Genomic DNA, 23,591 nt, shown 5'->3' on the forward strand with positions numbered 1-23,591 from the left:
AGAGTTCCAGAAAAACATCTATTTCTGCTTTATTGACTATGCCAAAGCCTTTGACTGTGTGAATCACAATAAACTGGAAAATTCTGAAAGAGATGGGAATACCAGATCACCTGACCTGCCTCTTGAGAAACCTGTATACAGGTCAGAAAGCAACAGCTAGAACTAGACATGGAACAACAGACTGGTTCCAAATAGGAAAAGGAGTACGTCAAGCCTGTATATTGTCACCCTGCTTACTTAACTTATATGCAGAGTACATCATGAGAAATGCTGGGCTGGATGAAGCACAAGCTGGAATCAAGATTTCTGGGAGAAATATCAATAACCTCAGATATGCAGATGACACCACCCTTATGGCAGAAAGTGAAGAAGAACTAAAGAGCCTCTTTATGAAAGTGAAGGAAGAGAGTCAAAAAGTTGGCTTAAAGCTCAGTGTTCAGAAAATGAAGATCATGGCATCTGGTCCCATCACTTCATGGCAAATATATGGGGAAACAGTGGAATCAGTGGCTGGCTTTATTTTTTGGGGCTCCAAATTCACTGCAGATGATGATTGCAGCCGTGAAATTGAAAGACGCTTACTCCTTGGAAGGAAAGTTATTACTAACCTAGATAGCATATTAAAAAGCAGAGACATTTCTTTGTCAATAAAAGTTTCATCTAGTCAAGGCTGTGGTTTTTCCAGTAGTCATGTGGACTGTGAAGAAAGTTGAGCACAGAAGAATTGATGCTTTTGAACTGTGGTGTCGGAGAAGACTCTTGAGAGTCCCTTGGACTGCAAGGAGATCCAACCAGTCCATCCTAAAGATCAGTCCTGGGTGTTCATTGGAAGGACTGATGTTGAAGCTGAAACTACAATATTTTTTGGCCACCTGAAGCTCAGAGCTGACTCATTTGAAAAGACCCTGATGTTGGGAAAGATTGAAGGAAGGAGGAGAAGGGGACGACAGAGGATGAGATGGTTGGATGGCATCACCAATGCAATGGACATGAGTTTGGGTAGACTCCAGGAGTTGGTGATGGACAGGGGGGCCTGGCATGCTGTGGTTCATGGGGTCGCAAAGAATCGGACACAACTGAGTGACTGAACTGAACTGAACTGAATATTTAAATGATTTGTTTAAATGATGTAAGTTTTAGAAGAATTTAAACTAGAAGGACTTCTTAGTAAAGGGTATAACCATGGCTTGCATTTTATATATTAGGTTTTTTCCAAGGTTTCTAGGGAATTTTCTTATTCTTGTGTCAGATGCTTTCCTCTCTATATCTTTGATTGTGAAGTCTTTGTTGGGAAATGAATTTGAGATTTAAATAGTTGATAATTTGAACTATTTGTTGCTTAGCAAACAGAGATCAATGGAATAGATTCTGTTTGACTTTTAACCCACTATGGTGAATATTCTTCTTCTTGATGACTTATTCCTGCTTTACTTCTACCTGGAATTAAGAGTAAAAATACAATTATAAGTAAATTTTAGTCAGAAAGTAATACGCTATATGAAATAATAGTCTGGAAACTTAAAATCATTAAGAGCAGTTTGTAGTTTTAATGCTGGAATTTCAAAATACTGTTTGGATTTATTTTATACTTTAATGAACATTTTCAAGTTAAAGCAGTATAATCCTGTGTATCCTGAGAAAAATGACTGGTCACTGCATTGAATAAAAATTATGAGTATAACTGTATGTTGTTTACACTGTTTGCTTTTTTAAAGGAGCATTTTACTTTGTCTTTTAATGCAAAATATTTGCATTTAGCTTTTTCATATACTTCAGTAAGAAACTAGTTCATGTCAGAAATCATTTCCCAAAACATATGACATAGGTGATTGCCCTTTGTTGTAGAAGTTCACATCACTTCTTTAGATCCTGTTTGAAATATCACATTAGTTGTATCAGTACTCGTTCTGATTTCTCTTTGATTTTCTGTCTGTATTTCACTTACTCTGACTGTACTAAGCTATTCTCTCTGCCTGGAATAGTTGTCTATATACTTCTGGCTTACTGCTAACAAAACCTGGCTGTGATTCTGAATCACTTATGGTGCTTGTTGAAAATACTGATTCTTCAGTTTCACCCCTGGAGAGTCTAATTCACAAAATCTAAAGTGAATCCTAGACATCAACTTTATATGTGGTTCTGTGCACAACCAAGTTAGAAAGCATGGCTGTAGCTTTTACATGACCTTCCAAATTCACTTTAATACTTCTTCAAAAAAGCATTTCCTGACCTTCTTGTTTGCTTTCATAGTATCCTTTGTATGTACTTTGATTATAACATGATTACACTAATTATAGTATGTCTCCCTTATTAGATTATTAACTCCTTGAAGGGAACAAGGATTATATTTTATTTCACTTTGTACTTATAGCATCCAGCACAGTGCCTGGATAGTAGGTGCTCAGTAGATGTTGGATAAATTAACTTGTGACTTGGAAATACTTTACCCAGTTCAGTTCAGTTCAGTCGCTCAGTCGTGTTTGACTCTTTGCGACCCCATGGACTGCAGCATGCCAGGCCTCCCTGCCTATTACCAACTCCCGGAGTTTGCTCAAACTCATGTCCATTGAGTTGATGATGCCATCCAACCATCTCATCCTCTGTTGTCCTCTTCTTTTCCTGCCTTCAGTCTTTCCCAGCATCAAGGTCTTTTCAAATGACTCAGTTCTTTACATCAGGTGGCCAAAGTATTAACCAATTAGGAAAGCAAATACAATTTCGTACTTTAAAAGTAAGAACATTTCTGTCTTCTAAAGTGTTCATCTAGTTTTTAGCAAATTTATATGTTATAAAAGACTTTTTAACACATAGGTTGTCAGAATTTTATAATACTATATCAAAATATTGATTCATAGAGGGAATTTAATGGTTATGGGGGAAAAGAAAATGACGTGCTCACAAGATCTTCATAATTGCCCCCCAACTTGTCTATTACCCAGTTCACATTTAAGTTCCACCGAGTTCAGCTGTCTTGCACTTTCTGTAACCTTACCCACCCACAGAGAGTTTGTTTTCTTTGCTTGGTTTTAGCTCCCTGAAATATTTCACTAGTTTTAGGAAATTCTGTGTCCTCAATGAATAGTTTTGGACTAAATCTCTGTTTTGCTACCTCCAGTACACTTTATATGCTTAAGATGAGGAAGAGAAAAGGTGTTAAGCAGAGGTTAGGTTCTAAAGTCAGTATGTGAAGCAAAAATGGAGCCAGTTATTCTTACAGGTTTCTTAAATAGCACATAAAGTACAATATATCTTTTATCAAGTCTAACACAGCCAGTTTTAGAGCAATGCTAGAACAAATTACCGTGTTCTTTTTCTTTGATGGAACATTCGATGAAGTGGTTTACTTCAGATTAAAGGACACATTATATGAAAAATATCCATATCTTTTTTTAACACTAGAATCGTGATGCTCATGCTGTGAGAGGCACAAGAGAATTGAGACTGGCTGAGAGAATGTAGAATCATAGCTCCCATCTCAGCTCATGTTGACTTTGGGGAATAAATGCTTGAGTAATTGGGTGGATGAAATCTGTCTCTCCTTTTATTTTTTGGCTCGGTGCATAAGAATTAAGTTTATGGAGTTAAATGTGTATATAATTATTTAGCTCTACTACAAGGTGGGTGGATATGAGTTTTTATAACAATCTCTATCTTATAAATAATTTCTATAATTAAATCCTGTAGCTTTTCTTTTTAAAATTTATCTTTTTATTGATGTAGAGTTGATTTGCAGTGTTGTGTTAATTTCAGCTGTATAGAATAGTGACTCAGTGATGGTCCAGTAGCTATTCTGATACTTTTTTCCCCCTTACTCTGTATTTTAATCATTATATGAGATTAATATTCCTAATTTAAAAGCTTTATTCTCTCCTTATCCATAAATTCTTGCAAAACAAAGTACCAGTCCTTTATCCTGGAACTCAAGGCCTTTGTAGTCTGTCTATATCTAATATTCTGATCATTGCAGTTTTTTATGCTTCCTTCTTGTAAATCTCTGTATTGACATCTGTCATTGCCTTATACTTGTTCTTTCATCTATAGTTTTTTCCCTTATCCCTCCTTTCAGGTTTTCATGTGTCCAGATTCACTTCATATATTTCCTAAAGCTTTCTTGGTCCTTCTTGTATAAATATTTTATTTATATTTCTGTCAAGGCACTTTTTTGTATGTATTGATCTTATTTCTCCAAGGCAGTTTCTAATACTGTTTTTTGTATTCCAATACATTCTTCAGTGTTGTGCAAGGTTGAATGGATAGTATACTAAAGGCCCCTAGTTAAGTGGAATTTAATTAGTCTAGGATGGAAAGGAAATATTTATGAATATTGCTCGCTTATAGTTGTTTAAGATCTTGATTCATAAACTCTTCTGAGATAAAAGTGCTCTGTAGTGGATTTTATAACTATTCCCTGAGTCCTACTTTTGGGATCCATGGGTAGGATGATCTTACCAAGGGAACTTCAGATTCATTTCTTTCTATCAGATTAACTTCAACTTATTCTCTATCTTCTTACTGTTTAAGTTCCTCAGGATGCACTTTTTTATTTTTGGTCGGTTGTCCTTTTTAACTTCTTTCTCAAGTAATAAATATTAGAATTATAATGTGAATTCTGATAATGTTGTAAATTAAAAAAGAAAAAAAAATCACTAACTGCCTATTATTGTGGTTTTTAAAATCATGTTGCTAACATAGCTTTTGACTAACAGTTCTTTAGGTTGCTCTGAATTGGATCTTATACATAAGAGGGTATTGTGTAAGGTGGAGCATTAATAAGATACTTAAGGAATTTTCTTATATAATTTTTCATTAAAATAATATGGAGAAGGCCATAGATATAGTTCTTTGGAGATGCTTGTGGCTTTCCAATAAGGTCAGCCAAAATGGACCTCTATTTTTGGCCTCCTTTTCCACTGCCCTGTGGCATACATTCACTATCCACCATAATTCAGATACTGTGATAGGCATTTTATAATGAATTATTTCATCTATCTCTTGAGACCTTTATGGGAGAACTCCCTAGCTGCCATTTTCTTTTTTTCCCCTATTTATCTCTTTTTAAATTTATTTATTTTAATTGGAGGCTAATTACTTTACAGTATTGTATTGGTTTTGCCATACATCAACATAAATCCACCATGAGTGTACACGTGTTCCCAATTCTGAACCCCCCCTCCCACCTCCCTCCCCATACCATCCCTCTGGGTCATCCTGGTGCACCAGCCCCAAGCATCCTGTATCCTGCATCGAACCTAAACTGGCGATTTGTTTCTTATATGATATTATACATGTTTCAATGCCATTCTCCCCAATCATCCCACCCTCTCCCCCTCCCACAGAGTCCAAAAGACTGTTCTATACATTTGTGTCTCTTTTGCCGTCTCGCATACAGGGTTATCATTACCATCTTTCTAAATTCCATATATATGTGTTCGTATACTGTATTGGTGTTTTTCTTTCTGGCTTACTTCACTCTCTATAATCGGCTCCAGTTTCACCCACCTCATTAGAACTGATTCAAATGTATTTTTAATGGCTGAGTAATACTCCATTGTGTATATGTACCACAGCTTTCTTATCCATTCATCTGCTGATGGACATCTAGGTTGCTTCCATGTCCTGGCTATTATAAACAGTGCTGCAATGAACATTGGGGTACACGTGTCTCTTTCAATTCTGGTTTCCTCAGTGTGTATGCCCAGCAGTGGGATTGCAGGGTCATAAGGCAGTTCTATTTCCAGTTTTTTAAGGAATCTCCACACTGTTCTCCATAGTGGCTGTACTAGTTTGCATTCCCACCAACAGTGTAAGAGGGTTGCCTTTTCTCTACACCCTCTCCAGCATTTATTGCTTGTAGACTTTTGGATTGCAGCCATTCTGACTTCTCCCATTCTGAAGGCTGTCTTTTCACCTTACTTATAGTTTCTTTTGTTGTGCAGAAGCTTTTAATTTTAATTAGGTCCCATTTGTTTATTTTTGTTTTTATTTCCAATATTCTGGGAGGTGGGTCGTAGAGGATCCTGCTGTGATTTATGTCAGAGAGTGTTTTGCCTATGTTCTCCTCTAAAAGTTTTATAGTTTCTGGTCTTATGTTTAGATCTTTAATCCATTTTCAGTTTATTTTTGTGTATGGTGTTAGAAAATGTTCTAGTTTCATTCTTTTACAAGTGATTGACCAGTTTTCCCAGTACCACTTGTTAAAGAGATTTTCTTTTCTCCATTGTATATTCTTGCCCCTTTGTCAAAGATAAGGTGTCCATAGGAGCGTGGATTTATCTCTGGGCTTTCTATTTGTTCCATTGATCTATATTTCTGTTTTTGTGCCAGTGCCATACTGTCTTGATGACTGTGGCTTTGTAGTAGAGCCTGAAGTCAGGCAGGTTGATTCCTCCAGTTCCATTCTTCTTTCTCAAGATTGCTTTGGCTATTCGAGGTTTTTTGTATTTCCATACAGATTGTGAAATCATTTGTTCTAGCTCTGTGAAAAATACTGTTGGTAGCTTGATAGGGATTGCATTGAATCTATAGATTGCTCTGGGTAGTATACTCATTTTCACTATATTGATTCTTCTGATCCATGAACATGGTATATTTCTCCATCTATTAGTGTCCTCTTTGATTTCTTTCACCAGTGTTTTATAGTTTTCTATATATATAGATCTTTAGTTTCTTTAGGTAGATATATTCCTAAGTATTTTATTCTTTTTGTTGCAGTGGTGAATGGGATTGTTTCCTTAATTTCTCTTTCTATTTTCTCATTATTAGTGTATAGGAATGCAAGGGATTTCTGTGTGTTGATTTTATATTTTGCAACTTTACTATATTCATTGATTAGCTCTAGTAATTTTCTGGTGGAATCTTTAAGGTTTTCAATGTAGAGGATCATGTCATCTGCCAACAGTGAGTTTTACTTCTTCTTTTCCAATTTGGATTCCTTTTATTTCTTTTTCTGCTCTGATTGCTGTGGCCAAAACTTGTTGAATAGTAGTGGTGAAAGTGGGCACCCTTGTCTTGTTCCTGACTTCAGGGGAAATGCTTTCACAGAACTAGCCGGCTGCAGACCATCCCCCTCCAGTGACAGGTAGCCAGAGCCAGAAGAGGGCAATCGCAGCCCCAGAGAGACATTATCTACTAAACTGCAAGCAGGCTTCTTTGCTAACTAAGACTTCTTGGGGTTCTGGAGAGTCAACATCTGCCTGAGAAGGTGCGCCGGTTGTACACCTAGCTGCCATTTTCATATTAAAAATTCTTATTCAGAATGGTTAAATGACTTGCTTAAGGTACATTAAAGGTACCATTAAATAATAAAACCAGAATTTGAATTCAGGTGTTGTGATTTTATGGCTGGAGCATTTCTATTATTTCATAGCTGTTTCTTCCCTAAGAAATTACAACAGATAATATTTATGTAACATTTACAATTAGAGAATTCTTTTAATAACATGATCTCATTTTATTCTTATGACAATCCTATAGAGGTTGGTATAATTATGCACAATGATCATTTAATACCTTATTTAATTAGAAATGTATATCTACATGTTGAATGTAGTGCTTATGAAAATCAATCATATTAATTGAGTAATATAATGAATGCCTCTCTTATTTTCTCATTTTTTAATTTTTTCCATAGCTTTTACTGTTGTCTGAGTCTTCATTATTTCATGTTTCAAGTACTTCATGCCTCTGTACTTCAGCAGCTTTGTAACTGTTTCTTCCTTGTTTCTAGTGTCTTTCACCCTCTAATTCATCCTACACACAGCTGTTAGAATTATGTTTCTCAGATATTGCTTTCATCTTTTAACTCCCACTATCAACAACCTGCAGTGACTGTTGTTTCTCTAAAAAATTACATAAATTTCAACCAGCCTTCAGTCTTTACTGCTTTGTTAATAATAACTTACTATGTTCATCTGTTGATTTGTTCTGTTGTCTACTACATAATACTTATTAACTCCTATTTCTATTTTTTTTAACCCTTCATCCTTAGAACACAGAATATCCTCATGCTGTCCTTTCTTACCCATAAAGCTTTCTTTCTTTGTGTCGCTATCTAGAACTTTGTACAGGGAGGTCACTGAGTGATATTTTTTTAAACTATTACCATTAATTTATAAAATTTTTTCAATAATAAATATATATTTAAAATTTTATTCTACTACTATTTTTATTTTATAATTTTGCCTCATTTTTTGTGAACAAAAGGACTAAAACAGTAGTAAAATGCTTTGTAAATAATTTGCAATATATTATTGTAGCTATTGTCAAGATAATATTAACTTGTACCTTTGAGTGTTCTGCTTTTTGTCTTGTGTCATTTCCCAACAGTTTTTTCTCATATTTTGTAAAAATATAAATAATAATATTTGAATATAGATCCTTATGTATTCTGAGCAGTCTTCTTGTTTTCTTCTCACGTTGGCAGCTGATCTGTCTACCACTCCATGTGATGTTCTTGGTGAAGTACATAATATCTTGAATAGGTAAACATTTAGAATAGTTAGGAAGCCAAAATGTGCTCTGAGGAGAATAGTGACGGTGGTAAAAGGAACATTTTGGCCACTACTGTCATGCTCTTACATTTAGATAAGATCCATTTGTAAGACTAAGAAGACCATTAAGGGTTTTATGGAGCAAAGGCAAATTTCTTTATTGATTTCTAAACAGATAGGAGTACTATGTATGAACTGCTGAAATGAGAGATGCTTTTTCTTGATCGATACCACAATGTCTTCATTCCTGACACTATCTTCATATCTGGTAGCTTGATTTCCTTGAATTTGTTCCTCTTTGAAACTCTCTTGGCTATTCTTGGGTCTTGTTCTTCCATATTAAGTTTACAATCAGCTTGTCAAGTTCTTAAAACCCTGTTGGGATTTTGATTTGCATTACAGTAGATTAATTTAAAGAGAGTAGACTTCTTGATGATATTAAATCATTCAATTTATGAAAAGGTATGTTTTCATTTGATTATACATTTAACGGCTTTCAACTAAGCCTCATAATTTTGAATTTTTAGTTTTTGGTAGAATTTTTAGCTGTCAGTATTTTTCATTTTTTGGTTGATTCTGTAAGTGGTACCTTTTACAAATATATTTTCTTACTTCTGTTTTGCTTGCAACACAAACAGAAGTTTGTGGATTGGAAAAATTAATATTGTTAAGATGTCTGTGCTACCCAAGTGTCTATACTACCCAGTACAATCCCTATCAAAATTCCAATGTCATTTTTCACAGAAATAGGAAAAACAACCCTAAAGTTTGTATAAAACCTTAAAAGACCCCAAATAGTCAAAGCAGTCTTGAGAAAGAAGAACAAACTGGGGGCATCACATGCCCTGATTTAAAACTATATTATAAAACTGTAGTAATCAAAGCAGTATGAAAGTGTTAGCTACTTAGTCATGTCTGACTCCTAGTGACCCCATGGACTGTAGCTCACCAGCCTTCTCTGTCCCTGGAATTCTCCAGGTGAAAATACTGGATAGGGTTTCCATTTCCTTCTCCGGGGGATCTTCCCAACTCAGGGGTCAAACCCGGGTCTCCTGCGTTGCAAGTAGATTCTTTATCATCTGAGACATCAGGGAACCACAGCAGTATAGAATTAGTATAAAAACAGTTCCATAGACCAATGGAACAGAATAGGGAGCCCAGAAATAAATTCATGCATGTATGATTAGTTAATTTATGGCAAAGAAACTAAAAATATACAATGGACAAAGAGCAGTCTCTTCAATAAATGGTGCTGGAAAAACTAAACAACTACATATAAAAAACTGAAATTAGAACATTTTCTCACACCATATAGAAAAATAAAATCGATTAAAGACTTGAATGTAAGACCTGAAACCATTAAACTCCTAAAGGGAAACACTGGCAGTAAGCTCTTTGATGTCAGTCGTAGTGATGAATTTTTGGGGGTTTGACTCCAAAACCAGAAATCAACAAATGAGACTACATCAAACTAAAAGTATGGGACAGGGAACCATCTGTAATGAAAAAGCAGTCTACTGAATGGGAGAAAATATTTGCAAATCACATATCTGATAAGGGATTAATGATCAAAATATATAAAGAACTCATAAATGGAATGAGCTTCCCAGGTGGCACTAGTGGTAAAAAATCTGTCTCCCATTGCAGGAAAAATAAGAACCGTGGGTTCTATCCCTGGGTCAGGAAGAGCCCCTGGAGGAGTACATGGCAACCCACCCCAGTATTCTTGCCTGGAAAATCCCATGGACAGAGGAGCCCAGAGGGCTATAGTCAAGGGTTGCAAAGAGTTGGACACGACTGAAGTGACTTAGCACGCACCCATAAACTGAATAGTAAAAAAAAAAAAACAATCCAATCAAAAAATGAGCAGAGGGAACTTCTCTGGTAGTCAGTAGTTAAGAATCTGCCTGCCAACGCAGGGGATATGGGGTCAATCCCTGTTCCGGGAAAATATTGCATGCCCTGGGCAACTGAGCCCCATGCCACAACTCCTGAAGTCTTCATGTTCTAGAGCCTGCACTCCTTAATGAGAGAAGCCACTGTAAGGAGAAGCCCATACACCTTGACTAGAGATTAGCCCCTGCTTTCCACAACTGGAGAAAGCCCATGCACAGCAACAAAGACCCAGTGCAGCCAAAATAAATAAATAAATAACTAAATAAATAATGAAAATTTTAAAAATGAGAAGATCTGAACAGACATTTTCCAGAGAAGATATAATGAAAATGAGTTAGTTGCTCAGTCGTATCCGACTTTTTGTGATCCCATGGACTGTAACCCACCAGGCTCCTCTGTCCATGGAATTCTCTAGGCAAGAATACTGGAGTGAGTAGCCACTTCCTCCTCCAGGGGATCTTTCTGACACAGGGATCAAACCCGAGTGTCCTGCATTGCAGGCTGATTCTTTACCATTTGAGCCACCATATACTGATGGCCAGTGGGTACATGAACAGGTGCTTAATGTCACTAAGCATCAGGGAAATACAAACAAAAACCTCAGTGAGATCCTACTGTAAATAATCTAGAGATGATAGAAAGTATACAGAGAATGTTGATGTGTATGTTATATACAAATACCATTTTATAGGCATTTTATATATAGAACATGAACATCTGTGGATTTCAGTAATTTTAGTAATCACAGGAATTCCTGGAACCAACCCCTTTTCAGCCAACCAAGGGGCAACTGTATTGGGGAAGCAATAAAAGGAGCCTGATGCCTTTGATATCATATGATTTTGGGTAGGTTGTTCTGAGAAATAGGAGGGAAGAAAGACAATTGGTGGGGTGGAATACACACTAATTTACTTCTCTTCCTACCTTCTTTCTTTTTCCCTTTCCTTCTTCCTCCCTCCCCTTTTCAACCAGCAGATATGTATTGAGAGCATATGGTGTTTTGAATATACTTGCCAGTTTTTGTAATTTCAACTGATGTGGAGATACAGGGAGAGAAAAGGGCAGAGAAGGAAACTATAATTTCCATGGAAAACCTAAGTGTTTGACTGGTGGCAGTGGGAGTGACCTCAAAATAAGTCAGACTCAACTCAACATTTCACCAGGGAAAGTGGTGATAATAATAAGTATTTCTAAGAAATTTGTGAGGAATTTCTAGTGGAAATTTGATAGAAATAATGTAATTCTGTCACGTTATATCTGACTCAGGAGGTGTTAAAAGTATAAGTGAAATTTACATTTGTGAACATAATTTAATTTCTTTGGAGAAAAGATATTTCACAGAGTTTTATATTAATGATTTCCAAGAATTCGGCCTTAGCTTGAGTGGGAGATAACTCAAGTCAGTCAAAGGTAACCTGACATTAAATCCTTACACCTACCCATTAACTTATATTTAATTATATCCATCTCCAAGGCTTCAAATCATGAAATTGAGATGTTATTCTAGAAAGTAAAGCCCATATTGGTCAGAAATTAACTTGCCTAAACTGTTTTTTCTCCACCATACTAGAAGCAGAGACAATCAAATAAGATCATATAAGGGAGCTTATTCTACAAATATATTTTTGGATTTATTCTGGATAAGTAAAAGCTAACTTAATATTCTGTAGTTCTTCTATCTATATTGTTATACTTAAAAATAGATATTAAAATATTAACTTTGATCTACTGATAAAGGTTTTTAGTAGATTGCACTTATTCAAGAAAGTAGTTTAGATATTGTCTCCCCCCCATTTTGTTGTTTATTTAGATGTTTAGCTCTTGCACTTGGTTTTTATAAGTGACAAACACTGACAAATTATTTGCCAACAGAACTATAACCACATATTATAAGACAATGTAGATATATGGTCAAACTCACCTTAATACACATCACCATTTGATCAATTATATAATTATCGAGTATCCAAGTGAGTATACAACTCAAAAGTCATATAAAAATTAGATGTCTGTTCAGTTCAGTAACAGAAACCCAATTCTCATTTTGAAAGGGAGGTTGGGAAGAGAAGGAAAAAAGCACACTTCAAGCAAAGATAATAGCTGGTGAACAACTTCTTGTAGGTGTAGAAAAATGACAAGAGCTTCAAAAATGTTATGACTAAGAAATTTTTAGCTACAATAACAAAACATCTTTACCTTTAAAAAATACTTACTAATTAAAGAGCATATTCTTTATATTCTGCACAAGATAAAGGTAAGATCTTACTGGAAATATTTAATAGCTTTCTCCCATTCCTTTTTAGGCTCTTCCTGTTGTGGCACACAAAAGTGCAAACATTAAATTAATTGTACAGCTTTTTTGCTTGGAGGTGTTAAAAGATATACTTCTTTGTACAATGTAGATTTTCAAAATGCAGATTTTCCATAACAGCACAAATGAGATCTATGGGACGGTATTCATTAACAGCATATGACTTGTGGGCTTCCCTGGTGGCTCAGTGGTAAAGAATCCACCTGCCAATGCAGGGGACACAGGTTCCATCCCTGAGTTGGGAAGATCTCCCAGAGAAGGAAATAGCAACCCACTAGGAGAAGGCAATGGCACCCCACTCCAGTACTCTTGCCTGGAAAATCCCATGGATGGAGGAGTCTGGAAGGCTGTAGTCCATGGGGTCGCTGAGGGTCAGACACAACTGAGCGACTTCACTTTCACTTTTCACTTTCATGCATTGGAGAAGGAAATGGCAACCCACTCCAGTGTTCTTGCCTGGAGAATCCCAGGGACAGCGGAGCCTGGTAGGCTGCCGTCTATGGGGTCGCACAGAGTCGGACACGACTGAAGTGACTTAGCAGCAGCAGCAGCAGCAGAGTATTCTTGCCTGGGAAATCCCATGGATAGAGGAGCCTGGTGAGCTATAGTGTATGAGGTTTCAAAGAGTTTGACATGACTTAGTGACTAAACAACAGTGACATATGACTTGATAAAAAATTAATAAGAATCAATGGTCATGTAAACATGATGTATACTTTTATGAATGTGGGCAAATGTAAGTGTACTGTGAGCAAGCAAATAACTGTATAGGCCCTGCTTTCAGTAAGAAATGACTGAAGGGGTAAACACATAAGATCTAGAATGTTCATAGTTCCTAGGGTTTTAGTTCTATATATAACACTAAAAAATATAAAACGTTACACTGGATATTTTGGTACCTGAACTTTCTAAATTTCTTGTGTATTGAAAAGATTCTGCTATGGGAATAGATCAAAGAAGACATAACTCAGTATTGTATGATTTCAGGAACTTGGAGGAGTCATAAATTTGAAATGCTGGACAGCAAGGGTCTTTTGTTAAGTGTCCAAATAGTTTCATTGTAACCTAACAGCAAGGATATCAAACCAGTTAATCCTAAAGAAAATCAACCATGAATATTCATTGGAAAGACCAATACTGGAACTGAAGCTTCAAGATTTTAGCCACCTGATGCAAAGAGCTCCTCTTTGGAAAAGATCTTGATACTAGGAAAGATTGAGGGGAAGAGAAGAAGGGGGTGACAGAGGATCAGATGGTTGGATGGCATCACCAGCTCAATGGACATGAGTCTGAGCAAACTCCAGGAGATATAGTGAAGGACTGGGAAGCCTGGCCTGCTGCAGTGCATGGGGTTGCAAAAAGTTGGACATAACTTAGTGACTGAACAACAACAATAGCAACCTAGGCATAGAGGCTCTGTCAAACATATAACCTGGTAAAACTGCTTTTCAGTACTCCTATATATGATACATTAGACTTACTCGCTGAACCAACTTCTTGGCTAATGTGTGGAACAAATCAGATCCTGTCTGAAGTTCTACTTCCAAGACAGCATCAGACACCTCAGTTCTGTTGCCCACTGAAGTCTTTGCAGCACAGACACGTTTGAGAGTGGTGTTCTCTAAATACAGCAGTTGCTTGATGTCACAAGCTCCATGCTGCTTTTGTTTTCTGATCTGCACTGCATCTTCAGGTTTCATTCTACCTTCTTGCTAGGGCAGCAAACAGTAGAGCTCTTCCACGACTTGCCACACAGTGAGCATCTGTACAATAACCATGTTCTTCATAAAACTTGATTTTCCCAAGACTTAACTGGTCATCAGCAATATGGTTTGGATGGTACATTTTCATCAAAAGGATAGTCAGGAACATGGATACCTTCTTTTCCATAAGAGCAGTGTTGCACATTGCTTCATATACTCTTATTAATACTGTTGTGGTAATCCACGTTTCTTCAGTTTCTCCATAATTTTGTTCATAATTTTGGTTGGATTGTGTAATAAGAAAAATCATGTGCTTGTATGTGACTTCCATGGGAGTTGGACGTTTCATGCAAGACATTAATTTAGTCAAAAAATACTCATTAGGGCTGTGAAAAAATTAAATACAGAAATGATGTAAAGTAACTTGAATTGGAAAATGCTTTGTGGATTCAATTCAGCACTTCTGGGTCCAGGGAACTGCTCTTACTCAGCTTCTTGATGGAGTGGTAATAAATGTCTATAGCTTTCTTGTCCTCATAAAGGTCATGCTGTGCTTGGCAGTAATCTTCACTCACCTTCAGAAACTCCGTAAATGTGTGATGACAGAAAGGAGTACCTTTACTCATTGAAAACTGTGTCCCAGTCGTACAGTGTGTGCCATGGTGCCAGTGGCACAGGCAGCTGTGGCTGTGCTGCAGGGTGGAGGCAGTGCAGGTGTTGACAGAGGCAGCGGGCGGATGTTGGTTTTGGAAAAAAGTTGAAAGCAGAATGTTCCATTCTCCGAGTATTCGTTGTCAGATTTTATTGTAATTTAAAAAAGATTTTGGATAGATTTTTGCAGGTTTTTTTTTTTTAAAGGTGAAAACAGACTTAAAAATTTGTAGCTCTAAAATTAATTGATTTGTTTATTTAAAAGTTTAAAAATGTTTGTATTGAATTTTAAAGCATAAATTTCATTGAGCCATGAAAAATGGAAATACTGAAATGAGATTCGTATGAGGGAAGTGTGTGCGTGCCTGCTAAGTCGCTTCAGTTTTGTCCGACTCTTTGTGACCCCATGGACTGTACCCGACAGGCTCCTCTGTACATGTAATTCTCCAGGCAGGAATACTGGAGTGGGTTGCCATGCCCTTCCTCAGGGGATCTCCTGACCCAGGGATTGAACTCGTGTCTCATACATCTCCCGCATTGGCAGGTGGGTTCTTTACCAGTAGTGCCATCTGGAAGCCCATGAGGAACGTGATGTCCCCTTAATATTTGTTGATGTGAGCATATAAATTATTAGAGGTTTTGGCTTTGCTCACTATAAGGCAACATATTCCATTCTGCCAAAGAATGTAGTAGTGGGTGGAACATATGTGGGCTCTGGAATTAAATCTTGTATCTTCTGCTTATCAGTAATGCAGCTTTGGGCAAGTGATCTGCCCTCACTGAATTTCCTTACCTTTAGAATGAAGACAGAAATAGTCTTCACAAGATTGTAGTGATATAGTGAGAATTAAGTATCTGAAAAGACTGCAGCACAGTGCTTATCACACTGTAAACTCAGCAGATACTTGTTTCCATCATCCTGTTACTTTACCTTGTTTCCGTTTTCCCATAACTTCTGATCTGATTTTTTCATAATCTTATTCCAATATAGAATCCAAATTTGACAGTTTGGGTAAAATAGTGTTTGTATAGTTTAATATGGAATGGTTAAATCATGTCAGTTAACATCATTCAATTCACTTCAGTTCAGTCGCTCAGTTGTGTCCAACTCTCCACGACCCCCATGAAATGCAGCACACCAGGCCTCCCTGTCCAACACCAACTGCTGGAGTTCACCCGAACTCATGTCCATAGAGTCGGTGATGCCATCCAGCCATCTCATCCTCTGTCATCCCCTTCTCCTCCTGCCCCCAATCCTTCCCAGCATGAGTCTTTTCCAATGAGTCAACTCTTTGCATGAGGTGGCCAAAGTATTGGAGTTTCAGCTTCAACATTAGTCCTTCCAATGAACACCTAGGACTGATCTCCTTTAGGATGGACCTTGCAGTCCAAGTGCTTTAAAATTGTTGAATTATTTTTAATTGATATTTACTATTACCTTCTAGTTAATTAGCCTTTCATTTTGTTTTCCATAATCTCCATTTCATATTTTTCCTCTAATTTTTGTCCTAGTTGACTTTTATGATCAAAGTGAAGAATAGAAATGGTGGCAACTCTTCACCATCAGTGTAGTGTGTCTATATTTTATCCTTTGTAAAAAATATTTAAAAAAACTGATAAAACTGATAACTTCAGAAGAAACATAGCATCCAAGTCTTCTTAATGAATAACTAAACTTATTTGTAAGAATATCTTTCTTAGTGCCCAGAGAAAAGAGGATTTTTTAATTTACTTGCTATTTGTGAAGAGATATGTACCAGAGAAGGCTTATTAATGATGTTTGCAAATATTTTTCTGGCAAAATGTGCAGTCTAGGCATTGTGGTTAAGTCCTAGGAAACTGTTTATAGCATTCTAATGAAGTTACATATAGACTTTTACAGAAAGGAAAGAAACACTTATGAGCAGAAACTCAAAGACTTAAGAGAGCATTGAAGATCTCCTGTGATCCTTAAATCTCCAGCTGCTGTAATTTTGGCTACTGTCTAGAATTGTTTAAAAACACTTTTTGCAAATATAGTAATCTATTTAAATATCATTTAGTGAAAAAATGTTATTATGGTAGTACCAGCCTGTTATAAATGAAAAGGTGTACTTTTTGAAGCTTTGTACTCTTAATTGTCTAGAGCAGTGAAGATTTTTTATCTATGTAAAATTTATTTTTGTACCCATTGGTTACTGCTTCCTGACTGGGCCAAGGATGAATTTCAGAGGGGAGGGTAAAGAATGACTGATGCAGGTCTTACCTGTTCCTTCAATGTTGCTGTTTAGTCAGAGTTGTGTCCGACTCTTGTGACCCCCTGGACTGCAGCCTGCCAGGCTCCTCTGTCCATGGGATTTCCCAGGCAAGAATACTGGAGTAGGTTGCCATTTCCTTCTCCACGGAATCTTCCTGACCCAGGGATCAAACCCACGTCTCCTGCATTGGGATGCAGATTCTTTACCACGAAGCCACTAGAGAAGCCCTCCTTTAATGTTAGGCAAATGTAATAATGGGAAAGTATTTGTTTTGAATTGTTTTTCTCTCTCACATTTCTATAATTGGGTTTCATGTCTTGTTTTTGGAGAGGTTTTAAAATTTTATTTTTGTATTGATCTTTAAAATCTGTTTCAGCATAATCATGATTCTGTTAGATCAGACTGCAAATAGTGGCAAGAGAAGAAAATACTATCAGTTTATTTATTTATTAACCTATAAAGGAAAGAAGTTATGCTTCATTAATATTATTATGTATATTTAAAGTAGTGAATACGTATGACTAACAGATTAATAGATACATATATGGGTGTGTCCTCTAATTTTCTTTTTTAACTGACAAGAGGAAATGTATGATTTAAACAGTATGAAAACTACGTATATAAGTAAGCACTGTATTTGTTTCAAACCCAGTTTGAACTTTATACAATTTCAGTGCTTATCTTTTCTTTTGGTTTTGTATTGAGAGAAGGCAATATTACCCTATGCTTGTGTGATGTAGGTTCTGCAGGACCTTAATAAAGTGAGAGAATTGAGTCATAACGCATGGTAGTATAGGATTTCCAGAGTGTAAAAATATCATATTCTTCTATCAATTGGACATATTTGAGGGGTTTTTATCTTAATTTTAATAAGGTAACAAAGCAACTTGCTATCAGTATTTGTAGGAATGTAGTAGCATGTCTTCAATGTAGATTTTTTTTTTTTGGTTTCGATTCTAGCAGTGATTGTTTAACACGTTCACAGTGAAGGCTTAAATAACTGCTGTGATGCTAGCCTGATATCCAGTGAAAAAGACACTTTAAGGAGACAACAAGTTAGATCTTATGATAACTGTTGTTCAAAGACTGTTTGTTGGCAAAGACTTAGTTAAATATCAGATCTGATTATTCTGAACAGTAAACAGAGCCTAGAAGTTATGAATTGCATTTTGTGCAAATACTTTTTGTGAGCAGATGTTTTCTGTATCATCAAGTTATATTGTAGTGTGGAATGTCAAAATACAGGAAAAAATTAAATGTAGAGCCAGGCCTGAAGTTATCTCTTTCTCCTGTTAAATATATGAGCAGTCATTTGAAGTGAAGTGAGGTTGCTTAGTCATGTTTTGACTCTTTGCAACCCCATGGACTGTAGCTTGCCAGGCTCCTCTGTCCATGGGATTTTCCAGGCAAGAATACTTGAGTGGGTTGCCATTTCCTTCTCCAGGGGATCTTCTCGACCCAGGGATTGAACCTGGGTCTCCTGCACTGCAGGCAGACTTTTTACCGAGCCACCAGGGAAGCCAGCAGTCATTTTGTTTTAGTAAAATATCCTTCAAATAGAGTTAGTGTTCTTAGAGTATTATTAGTTTGGTAGATTTGTTAGAATCTAATTTATAATTTTGTGTTTCGTTGTAGTTTTATAAACCTAAGAAAGCATATTAAAAAGCAGAGAACGTCACTTTGCTGACAAAGGTCCATATAGTTAAAGCTTTGGTTTTTCCAGGAGTCATGTATGGATGTGAACCTTAAAGAAGGCTGAGTGCTGAAGAATTGATGCTTTTGAACTGTGATGCTGAAGAAGACTCTTGAGAGTCCCTTGGACTACAAGGAGATCAGAACAGTCAATCCTAAAGGAAATCAGCCCTGAATATAATGAATATTGGAAGGATTGATGCTGAAGCTGAAGCTCCAATACTTTGGCCACCTGATGCGAAGAGCTGACTCATTGGAAAAGACCCTGATGCTAGGAAAGATTGAAGACAAAAGGAGAAGAGGGCGGCAGAGGATGAGATGGTTGGATGGCATCACTGACTCAATTGAACAAACTTTGGGAGATAGTGAAGGACAGAGAAGCCTGGTGTGTTGCAGTCCATGAGATTGCAAAGGCATGACTTAGTGACTGACAATAACAAGAGCAAATAATTTTATAAGAAATATAAACCTAAGGAGTTTAGTTTCATTATATATATTTAAGTATCATATATATAAATGGAGGCTTCCCAGGTGGTGCTAGTGATAAAGAACTCGCCTGCCTGTGTAGGAGACATGATAGATGAGGGTTCTATCCCTGAGTTGGGAAGATCCCCTGGAGAAGAAAATGGCAACCCACTCCACTATTCTTGCCTGGAGAACTCACAGAGAGTCAGATACAACTGAATGACTAACACTTCACTTTCATATATAAATGATTTGACACTTGGACCAAGTCAGATTTTCTTCCCTCCAAACAAGAGTTCTGAACATTTAACTTTTAGAAACAATGCATTAGAATATATGGTTGAATTTGTAAACTTTTGAAATTCAGTCTATTTTCTGTCTGGTTTTTCATATATTATCTCCAGATACCATGATTTTTTTATGATATATTGATTATGTTAGCCAAAGGTTATAGTACTTACATTGAAGCTCAAAATTATCTATCAGAAAAGTGTGGATTGAATTTATAATTTTATGCTACAGTGCCTACTTCTTTGTGAAATTGACATTTAATTTCAAGGAATGGAATTACCCTTCAACTGAAAACATGGCCTAAAGAGATAATATTATTTTTATATTGAGATTTATAGGTCAGTTCATTTTTGTTCAATAGTGGTTTTATAACAAAAAAGGTATGATTGCTAATAACTTAATATAAATCATTTTAAGTTATTAAAATGAAAAGATATATTTTCCATTTTAAGAGCAATAACTTTAACCATTTTGTGAGAATGAATCAGTAACAGCTGAAGATCTGATCTTTGAATGTGGCAGGGTTGGAACCCTTTCAAAATAGAAAAGCCAGTTTTTAAGAAAAATCACAATGTTTCAGTTCTGAACTTTAACGTATTTGGAACATATGCAGAAGAACATTTTCTTCTTGCTGTCTCCTGCCAGACTAATTATGTATGCCACATTAATTTTTCCGTTATGTTTGGGAAGCTCAAGTATATGGTAGAATAAAGAATTGCCTGATTCATCTTCACTCGTTTTAATGGTAAGATCACGATGAGAAGCATTTAAGAGAGACGTTGTAATTTTCTCTCAAATAAAATGTACACAAAAAATGAAAATGTTTCATTGACTCAGTGAGTGTTTCTTGAATGTCTGCTACATGCCAGGCTCTATTCCTAAGCCTGAGTGGTACAGCACTGAAGGACAGAAAAAGCTGCTGCCCTCAGAGAAGTGCTCATATTCTAATAGGGGTGGTGATGGGAAATGATTCCAGATTTGTAAATGACCTGTATAAAAGAAAACATATAGTGAGAACAGAGTACTTTAGCTGGGATTGGAATGATAGGAAGGTTTGGAAGGAAAGAAGTCTAAATTTGGTCAGTAGCCCCTGAATTGGAAAAGGCTTGGCATATTCCTGAACAGTTTGGAAGGAGCATAGTGAACATGGGTGTTAGGCGTGAAGTTAGAGACAGAGAGAGAGAGTCAGAGACCACATTACGCCTTGCATACCATGTAAGGAGTTTCTGTTTTCCTCTGATTATAATGAGGAGTCCTTGAAAGATTTTAAGTGAGAAAGTTTAATGATTTGACTTGTTTAAGGAAGGTCTCTCTGGTGGCTCTAAGGAGAATGAACCATAGAAGGATGGGAGTGGAAGCAGGAAGCCAGATGGGAGCTATTCCAGCATCTAGTCCAGCATCATCTAGAGATGATGGTGGCTGATGTCAGGGGGATGGAGTGGAGCCAGTGAAGGATGATCGCACTGGAGATGTGTTCCTGTGGTAGAGATTGCACTTGCTGTTGGATTCTATGTTTTCATACTCAAGCATTTGAGATTCTGAAAAGTAAAATTTTTGGACTATCACAGTTTAACTCTGTAAGTCTTGAGAGTGTCAGATACTACTAAAATTAAAAGCAATGTTTGGGGACAGTGTAGCTCTTTCATCTTAGCTTCCTTTTGCTACATTGCATAAAGTATACTGTGTTGGAAAAAAAATTAAGTTAGTAACTCCCAGTTCTATGGATAAGTTCATGCCAGATTGTTCTGATTTCTTTTCTTTAAAACTTACACTACATAGGGACATATTAAAATTTTTTTTAATACAAGCACTTATAAATATGTACTCAATAATTTTTGGGGTTATTTTTAATAAACAATGAAAGTAATTGCCACATGATATAAATAAAATATGGGCTTTCCAGGTGGTGCTAGTGATTCAGAACCCTCCTGCCAATACAGGAGACATAAGAGACCTGGGTTCCATCCCTGGGTCGGGAAGATCCCCTGGAGGAGGGCATGGCGACCCACTGCAGTATTCCTGCCTGGAGAATCCTGTGGACAGAGGAACCTGGCGGGCTACAGTCCATAGGGTCGCAAAGAGCTGGACACTACTGAAGTGACTTAGCACATAAATAAAGTATATCTTTTTAACTTTTCGGTTTTATTGAAATAGTATATTTACTAAAATTTTCTTTTCCTAGCCACATTGTTCTAATGCTTGCAGATGATATGGCATGCAACCCTAGAAATCCTAAACCAGCTACAGTGTATAGTCACAAGAATATGGAACTGAACGTGTATGGAGATGATGTAGAAGTGGATTATAGAAGTTATGAGGTAAAATGTTCAATGTGGCAACATTTTTGAAATGTAGCTTTCACTTTTAAGCTCTAACATAGTGGTGGAATAAAATAATCTTATTCCTTTTCTTTAAACTTTGTACAGTTTTCACTGTAGCCTTGACAATCTGCAGTTTCTGGAGTTCATATTAAGGAAACAATATATGAGTAAAAGTATCACAGCATGAAAATTTCGTATATGTATCTAGGATAGAACAGCTTTATCTTGGCTTCTGTATTATTTTATTGAGGGTTAATGTATCAGCTTCCTTTTATAGTAAGTGTATTCTTTGTTTTTCATATTTGACCTAAAATTTCAAGTTTTATATTTTCAGTAAATATATTAATTATGGAAATATTAAAATGACTGATACTACTTAAAGGTAACCACTTTTAATATGCCTCAGTGTTTTTATGCACATATGATTAAAAATAAATAAAAAAATGACACTGTGCTATATTTTCTGCCTTTGAAACTTTATTTTAAATTTAATAGATTGTATGTTTAACATTTCAAGTCTTTCTTGATGAAGTCTTCCTCAGTAATCCTTCCCCTTTTACTAAGCCTACCAAAAGTAAGACACAGTTTCCCATGTTCCCAGACCTGTTTTGAAGAAATTAATATCTTTTCTCAGGCTGTAAGTCCCTTAAGGACATGTATCTTCTGTATCTTATACCTAGTGAGTTCTTACAGCCCTCTGAAGGCACTCAGAAATGTTTGTTCGACACTTAAATGTTTGTCAATGTTGGACTTTTTCTTTTTTTTGTCATTGTAAAATGTAGACCAAGTACTTCCCTTCTTTGTTAGCCAACAAGAAGTCCTGTTAAAAAAAACACCATTTTGGTGTCTTCTGGGAAAATGTAAACCAAACAACTTACACATACACCCACAGACACACATACATAGACACGTACTCACCTAGGGAAGAGTTGAACAAGAAAGCTGGGTTGGTTTTCTGCTTTTTAAATTCAGATCTGTGTAATATAACTTGAAATTAGCATTATACTTCCAAGAACTTAAATATCTTTCAAAGCATCCTAGAGATGCAGAAATTCCTGGTTGGAAAATCTGGCTTGCAGTGTTATGAATTTTTTTACATAATAAAGTTACCTCTAATGAAATTTAAGTAACAAAATGCATTAAGGAATTAAAGATGCATAATTTGGGGGTTATTTATGGGTCTGTCCTTATGGTTTTATTTTTTATGATTTATTAAAGACCTGTCTTTTGTTGTTGATCTAGAATTGACTAAGTAGTTATATGTATTAATTGCAGTACTTATAATATTGTTGAATTTGTTTATATTTCTATATTTTATATCTTCCCAAATTGCCTGTGAAGACAGATTATCTGTTTTCAGTGTTTGGCAATACTTTGTATAGCATTTGAACTTTTTGTTTCTAATTAGCTTAATAGTTTTCCCCAAACTAGCTTTTTGTTGGTTTTTAGTATTTTGTGAAGAATGAAAACAAAGTTATTTTGACGTGTATATTTAAATAAATATATTTCAGTTGACTTATATTTCTCTTTTTAAG

General features: G+C 36.2%; 1 protein-coding gene and 1 pseudogene across 1 annotated transcript in view; one reads left to right on the forward strand and one right to left on the reverse strand.

Annotated features, from left to right (window-relative positions):
- Window positions 1-23,591, forward strand: part of PIGK (phosphatidylinositol glycan anchor biosynthesis class K) — a 144,697-nt gene that overhangs the window by 11,888 nt on the left and 109,218 nt on the right. Inside the window, exon 4 of the mRNA XM_040232539.1 lies at window positions 21,918-22,053. Coding sequence (XP_040088473.1) covers window positions 21,918-22,053 — 136 coding nt within the window. The remainder of the gene's footprint in view (window positions 1-21,917; window positions 22,054-23,591) is intronic.
- Window positions 1,417-14,696, reverse strand: LOC120855401 (annotated as a pseudogene).

The sequence above is a fragment of the Oryx dammah genome, unplaced genomic scaffold (assembly GCF_014754425.2).
Source record: "Oryx dammah isolate SB20612 unplaced genomic scaffold, SCBI_Odam_1.1 HiC_scaffold_28, whole genome shotgun sequence".
Lineage (NCBI taxonomy): Eukaryota > Metazoa > Chordata > Mammalia > Artiodactyla > Bovidae > Oryx > Oryx dammah.